The 7,995-nt window shown below is 47.0% G+C and overlaps 1 protein-coding gene across 1 annotated transcript in view; it reads right to left on the reverse strand.

Annotated features, from left to right (window-relative positions):
- Positions 1–7,995, reverse strand: part of LOC141106885 (uncharacterized) — a 152,563-nt gene that overhangs the window by 35,080 nt on the left and 109,488 nt on the right. The window contains exons 21-23 of the mRNA XM_073597814.1: positions 5,237–5,477; positions 5,023–5,120; positions 1,242–1,377 (exon numbers count right to left, since the gene is read on the reverse strand). Coding sequence (XP_073453915.1) covers positions 1,242–1,377; positions 5,023–5,120; positions 5,237–5,477 — 475 coding nt within the window. The remainder of the gene's footprint in view (positions 1–1,241; positions 1,378–5,022; positions 5,121–5,236; positions 5,478–7,995) is intronic.

Consider the following 7,995-nt stretch of genomic DNA (forward strand, 5'->3'; position numbering starts at 1 on the left):
CTTTTCGCTAAAATACATATCCCACATTTTTTTTAAAGTTTTTCCCTCAGTTTAGGCCAATATGTATTCTACATATTTTTGGTAAAAAAAAAAAAAAAAAAAATCGCAATAAGCGTATAAAAGCGTATATTGATTGGTATGGGCAAAAGTTCTAGCGTCTACAAAATAGGGAATAGATTTATGGCATTTTTATAATTTTTTTTTTTTTACTAGTAATCTGCGATTTTTAGCGGGACTGCGACATTGCTGCGGACAGATCAGACACTTTTGGCACTTTTTGGGACCTGTGAAATTTATACAGCAATCAGAGCTATAAATAGCCACTGATTACCGTATGTCACTGGCAGGGAAGGGGGTTAACACTAGGGGGGCGATCAAGGGGTTAACTGTGTTCCCTGGGAGGTGTTTCTATTTCTGTGTGTGGGGGGGGGGGGGGGAGTGCAGTGACTGGAGGAGGAGAGAGATCGCTATTCCTGATCAATAGGAAGGGGCTAACACTAGGGGGCGATCAAGGGATTAAATGTGTTCCCTGGGAGGTGTTTCTATCTGTGTGTGTGGGGGGGGGTTTGGGGAGTGCAGTGACTGGAGGAGGAGAGAGATCGCTATTCCTGATCAATAGGAAGGGGCTAACACTAGGGGGCGATCAAGGGATTAAATGTGTTCCCTGGGAGGTGTTTCTATCTGTGTGTGTGGGGGGGGGGGGGGAGTGCAGTGACTGGAGGAGGAGAGAGATCGCTATTCCTGATCAATAGGGAGGGGTTAACACTAGGGGGCGATCAAGGGGTTAAATGTGTTCCCTGGGAGGTGTTTTTAACTGTAGGGGGGGGGGGGCTGTCTAGGAGGAGAGAGAGAGATTGGTGTTCATACTTAGTATGAACACATGATCTGTCTTAGTATGAACGATATTGCAGCGGACAAGTTGGACTCTACTCCCCTGAATGGACAGGGGCGATCGCGGGTGCCCGGCGGCCATCGCGTCGGCTCCGGGCACACGCTGCGGGCGCGCCCCTAGTGGCCAAAAAAGGGAAGGTAACGTCGATTTGCCCAGTAACACTGCGGCGGCTGGACCTGGAAGCAGTGAAATATTTTACTTCTGACTGTTCAGCATCAGTTGATATATACGGTACCATTAAAGTCCAACGTAGCCTCTTCCTTCCTATCTATGACGGGATGAAGGTACCATAAATAATATTCTTATGGTCACGGCACTTATGGTCACGTATTTAGTGTGTATTACTCACCTGTGATGACATCTAGGGATCCCTCCAGTTTAACTGGTGTCTTCATCCCAACCTCCTCTGTAGAATGCTGAAGATGCATCTCGTAAACCTCTTTTTCTTCTTCCTCTTTAAACTCCATATGGATCTGTTCTTCATCCTAAACAAGCAGAATGGTGGAAAACAACAACATCTTCAAATCTGAGCACCAACTGACTGAGACTACGATAATCTCTTATGGTATGGCCTATGGTATCTCCTATGGTATGGCCTATGGTATGGCCTATGGTATCTCCTATGGTATGGCCTATGGTATCTCCTATGGTATGGCCTATGGTATCTCCTATGGTATGGCCTATGGTATCTCCTATGGTATGGCCTATGGTATCTCCTATGGTATGGCCTATGGTATCTCCTATGGTATGGCCTATGGTATGGCCTATGGTATCTCCTATGGTATGGCCTATGGTATCTCCTATGGTATGGTCTATGGTATTTCCTATGGTATGGCCTATGGTATTTCCTATGGTATGGCCTATGGTATCTCCTATGGTATGGCCTATGGTATCTCCTATGGTATGGCCTATGGTATCTCCTATGGTATGGCCTATGGTATCTCCTATGGTATGGCCTATGGTATCTCCTATGGTATGGCCTATGATATCTCCTATGGTATGGCCTATGATATCTCCTATGGTATGGCCTATGGTATCTCCTATGGTATGGCCTATGGTATCTCCTATGGTATGGTCTATGGTATCTCCTATGGTATGGCCTATGATATCTCCTATGGTATGGCCTATGGTATTTCCTATGGTATCTCCTATGGTATGGCCTATGGTATCTCCTATGGTATGGCCTATGGTATCTCCTATGGTATGGCCTATGGTATGGCCTATGGTATCTCCTTTGGTATGGCCTATGGTATCTCCTATGGTATGGCCTATGGTATCTCCTATGGTATGGCCTATGGTATCTCCTATGGTATGGCCTATGGTATGGCCTATGGTATCTCCTATGGTATGGCCTATGGTATGGCCTATGGTATGGCCTATGGTATGGCCTATGGTATGGCCTATGGTATCTCCTATGGTATGGCCTATGGTATCTCCTATGGTATGGCCTATGGTATCTCCTATGGTATGGCCTATGATATCTCCTATGGTATGGCCTATGGTATCTCCTATGGTATGGCCTATGATATCTCCTATGGTATGGCCTATGGTATCTCCTATGGTATGGCCTATGGTATCTCCTATGGTATGGCCTATGGTATTTCCTATGGTATCTCCTATGGTATGGCCTATGGTATCTCCTATGGTATGGCCTATGATATCTCCTATGGTATGGCCTATGATATCTCCTATGGTATGGCCTATGGTATCTCCTATGGTATGGCCTATGGTATCTCCTATGGTATGGCCTATGATATCTCCTATGGTATGGCCTATGGTAGTTCCTATGGTATCTCCTATGGTATGGCCTATGGTATCTCCTATGGTATGGCCTATGGTATTTCCTATGGTATGGCCTATGGTATCTCCTATGGTATGGCCTATGGTATCTCCTATGGTATGGCCTATGGTATCTCCTATGGTATGGCCTATGGTATCTCCTATGGTATGGCCTATGGTATCTCCTATGGTATCTCCTATGGTATGGCCTATGGTATCTCCTATGGTATCTCCTATGGTATGGCCTATGGTATCTCCTATGGTATCTCCTATGGTATGGTCAAACCAGCTGTACGTGCCGCTACCACCCTGACTGTAACCACTTCCATACCGGCCTATCCTGGCACTCCTCTCTCCTCTCCTACATGTAAAAATCATTTTTGTGCTAGAAAATTTACTTAAAACCCCGAACATTAGATATGTTTTTTTAATCAGAGACTCTATAGGGCAGGGGTCTCAAACTGGCGGCCCTCCAGCTGTTGCGGAACTACAAGTCCCATCATGCCTCTGCCTGTGGGAGTCATACTTATAATGGTCAGCCTTGCAATGCCTCATGGGACTTGTAGTTTCGCAACAGCTGAAGGGCCCGCCAGTTTGAGACCCCCTGATCTAGGGAATAAAATGGTGGTCATTACAACTTTTTTAATGTGACATGGCATTTGCACAGGAATTTTTGCGTTTAAAAAAAAAAAAAAAAAAAAAAAAAAAAAACAGTTTAATGAATTAAAAAAAACAAAACAAAACAAAACAGTAAAGTTAGCCCAATTTTTTGTTTAATGTGAGCTTACGCCAAGTAAATAGATACCCAACATGTCACGCTTTAAAATTGCGCACGCTTGTGTAAAGGCGCCAAACTTTAGTACTTAAAAATCTCCATAGGCGATGCTTTAAAAGTTTTAAAGGTTACCAGTTTAGAGTTACAGAGGAGGTCTAGGGCTAGAATTATTGCTCCCGCTCGAACGACCGCGGCGATACCTCACATGTGTGATTTGAACGGCGTTTTACATATGCGGGCGCGACTTACGCATGCGTTCACTTCTGTGCGCGAGCACGCGAGGACAGGGGTGCTTTAATTTTTTTATGGTATATTTTACCTTTATTTTTTTTTTATTTTTACACTTTCTCTTTAAAAAAAATTATTTTTGATCACTTTTATTACTATTACAAGGAATGTAAACATCCCTTGTAATAGGAATAGTGCGTGACAGGTCCTCTTTATGGAGAGATTATTATTATTATTATTTAAGGTGGATCCGCCTGACATGTTTTGTCCTATGAGACGTTGTCACTGGGGCAACAGTAATTATTATTATTTCAGGTACTTATATAGCGCTGTCAATTTACGCAGCGTTTACATATACAATGTACATTCACATCAGTCCCTGCTCTCAAGGAGCTTACAATCTAAGGTCCCTAACTCATATTTATATACTAGGGCCAGTTTAGACAGAAGCCAATTAACCTACCAGCATGTCTTTGTAGTGTGGGAGGAAACCGGAGTACCCGGAGGAAACCCACATAGGCACAGGGAGAACATGCAAACTCCAGGCAGGTAGTGTCGTGGTTGGGATTCGAAACAGCGACCCTTCTTACTGCTAGGCGAGAGTGCTAACCACTGTGCCGCCCAACGTGGGGTCAATAAGATCTCTCCTCCAGGCTGGAAAGACCGAGATCAAAAAAAAAAAACGAACTGTCTCGGCCTTTCCAGCCAAGTCCCCGGCTTGGTTTACATCCGCTGGCCCCCGGACGTGGCATCATTGTGTCGCGGCCCTCCGAGGGTCATAGAGATGGACTGGGGACCATCTGTAGAGCTCTACCCACTACACCACTGTGTCGCCCAATGTGGGGTCAATAAGATCTCTCCTCCAGGCAGGAAAGGCCGAGATCAAAAAAAAAAAAAAAAAGAACTGTCTCGGTCTTTCCAGCCAAGTCCCCCGGCTTGGTTTACATCCGCCGGCCCCGGACGTGACGTCATTGTGTCACGCCTCGGCCTCCGAGGGTCATAGAGATGGACTGGGAACAGAAATCTCTATGATCAACTTCCGGCGAGGACCGATTCGTTCTCCGGGCTTGCCGATCGTACGGGGGCGAGCCCGGAGAAGCACTGAAGGGGCGGTGGGAAGGGGGGGGATGTACCCTTCCGCCTTCTGTAAGAGCGATCAAGCGGCTGAACTGCCGCTATGATTGTTCTTGCGGTGCACAGAAGTGCCGGATGAAAAAGATGACCATCGCCCATCATTCAGATGTCCCCACTCAAAGTCCAGGACGTCATACGACCTCCTTGGGCTGGAAGTGGTTAAGCAGCCGGCTAGTACTAATAATGTACACACATATGATATGGAGTCACCTACCTGATGATGGTGAGGGATGGTGTGATCTTCCTGTGTGGAATCCCAGGAATACAGAGGACGGGGACATCTCTCTGGTGGGTTCCCATTACTGGATCCATCTGTAGGAAACACACACACTGACTGAATACATTGTTTCTATGTGTTTATCAGATGATGGGGGATCTAGGTGGACCCTCCGTACTGCTCTCTCCTTTACAATAAAGTCTCCTCTTACCCGGTGAGGTGAGGGGCGGCTGATTGTCCATCATGACGTCCTTGTAGAGATCCTTGTGTCCTTCTAAATACTCCCACTCCTCCATGGAGAAATAGACAGTGACATCCTGACATATGTATATCCCAAAAAAAATGTTACATATATAAAAGAAAAAAAAACAAACAGAACTAAATATACAAACCAATACATGTTTTTGTATTAGGGTTTTGTTGAGGAGCATCATGATAATAGTAACCTCCACCTAAACACACCCTCGGGCTAAGGAACGATTACACATCCATGCAGCCTTATTTAATAAATCGGACCTCATAAAAATCTAGGGGAACCTGAAAAGGACAAAAAAAAGAAAAGCCCCACACCCAGAGACCGACAGACAGCAGCTACGGGGGGACCTGACATTCCTCCATGTCTTTGTCCAGGCCCCTTGGGCCGCCAATCGTCCTTCTCAAGACCCTGAATCTTATCAACCTCACCCAAAATGCCGTCACCACCACCTCTAAAGAAAGGACTTTTTTTTTTTTCCAGAGTGGAAACCTGACACCATGTGAAGAAACGGACTACTAAACTAACTAGAAAAAGTGTCTCAAAATCTCGATGAGTCTCAAAAGCCCCGTACAACCACTCCGCGTAACTCAAGCGGGAAAGGAAAGGGATACCCAGAGCCCCACCAACCCGCTTATAGACTTCTATATTGAAGGGCACTGAAGCAAGAAATAGTCCATTGTCTCCTCCATACCACCACACTCCACTCTTGGACAACCACCGTTCTCCGCAGAGCGATGCTTCAGGTTGCCTTTTACATAAAGTCTGCCATGGAACGAGAGCCAGGCAAAATCCCAAAACTTTAAAGGGATTCTCTCCAGATGAATTAAACGCAGACCCTCCCTCATAACAGGGCCTGGGTAATCCCTCAAGGCCAGTGGCTCGCTAAGGGCAGGTTCAACAACCCTCCTCTCCAGGGCCTTCCTAGGAAGAGACTTCATTTCCTCCGCCGTGCATTTCATGTGAAGAAACGGACTGCTAAACTAACTAGAAAAAGTATCTCAAAAATCAAAATCTTGATGAGTCTCAAAAGCCCCGTACGACCACTTCATTTCCTCCGCCGTCACTCGCCACTGCCGAAGCATTTTCAGGCACGGGGCAACGTAAAGCCGGGAGCTCACCAATGTCGGACCCTCAGGCTTTTCACTGGCCCACCATTCTCCCAGCTTAAACCAGGACTGAAAAATACCAACCCACCCAGGCTGGTTCCTCTGCCAGCATGTTAGCAAAAATTATGTTTTCAAAAACATCAGAGGAAAAAAATACCACCGGGTTGACCATACACCTAGGCCGCCCATCCGCCTGGGAAGGTAGGTTACAGACCTCTTAACGAGGCTCAGTCTGTTCCCCCATAACAGTTGGAAGAAACATCTGTAGATTCTCACATAGAGAGACGCGGGCAAAACACAAAGCTGACATACGGAGCAAAGTGTAAGCTCCTCTGTACAGAGACTGATATGACTGTGGGGGGGAGGGGACATTAGAGTGTAAGCTCCTCTGGTACAGAGATTGATATGACTGTGGGGGGGAGGGGACATTAGAGTGTAAGCTCCTCTGTACAGAGACTGATGTGACTGTGGGGGAGGGGACATTAGAGTGTAAGCTCCTCTGGTACAGAGATTGATGTGACTGTGGGGGGGAGGGGACATTAGAGTGTAAGCTCCTCTGGTACAGAGATTGATATGACTGTGGGGGGGAGGGGACATTAGAGTGTAAGCTCCTCTGTACAGAGACTGATGTGACTGTGGGGGGAGGGGACATTAGAGTGTAAGCTCCTCTGTACAGAGACTGATGTGACTGTGGGGGGAGGGGACATTAGAGTGTAAGCTCCTCTGGTACAGAGACTGATGTGACTGTGGGGGGGGGAGGGGACATTAGAGTGTAAGCTCCTCTGGTACAGAGACTGATGTGACTGGGGGGGGGGGGGGGGCATTAGAGTGTAAGCTCCTCCGGTACAGAGACTGATGTGACTGTGGGGGGGGAGGGGACATTAGAGTGTAAGCTCCTCCGGTACAGAGACTGATGTGACTGTGGGGGGGGGGGGGGCATTAGAGTGTAAGCTCCTCTGGTACAGAGACTGATGTGACTGTGGGGGGGGGGGCATTAGAGTGTAAGCTCCTCCGGTACAGAGACTGATGTGACTGTGGGGGGAGGGGACATTAGAGTGTAAGCTCCTCTGGTACAGAGACTGATGTGACTGTGGGGGGGAGGGGACATTAGAGTGTAAGCTCCTCTGGTACAGAGACTGATGTGACTGTGGGGGGGGAGGGGACATTAGAGTGTAAGCTCCGCTGGTACAGAGACTGATGTGACTGTAGGGGGGGGGGGACATTAGAGTGTAAGCTCCTCTGGTACAGAGACTGATGTGACTGTGAGGGAGGGGACATTAGAGTGTAAGCTCCTCTGGTACAGAGACTGATGTGACTGTGGGGGGGGAGGGGACATTAGAGTGTAAGCTCCTCTGGTACAGAGACTGATGTGACTGTGGGGGGGAGGGGACATTAGAGTGTAAGCTCCTCTGGTACAGAGACTGATGTGATTGGCTCAGTGATCTCAGAGATAATTAATTTACTATATATATGTATATCATCATCTGCTGGAGATAGAAGACATCACAGTGACTATGGAGGAAGAGGACGGACATGACGGGGGGGGGGTTACTGGGTGTAAATAGAAAATAAGATCTTATTACCTCCTCTGCTGCCACTTCCAGCAAT

Source organism: Aquarana catesbeiana, linkage group LG08 (genome assembly GCF_042186555.1).
Source record: "Aquarana catesbeiana isolate 2022-GZ linkage group LG08, ASM4218655v1, whole genome shotgun sequence".
In the NCBI taxonomy this organism is placed as follows: Eukaryota; Metazoa; Chordata; class Amphibia; order Anura; family Ranidae; genus Aquarana; species Aquarana catesbeiana.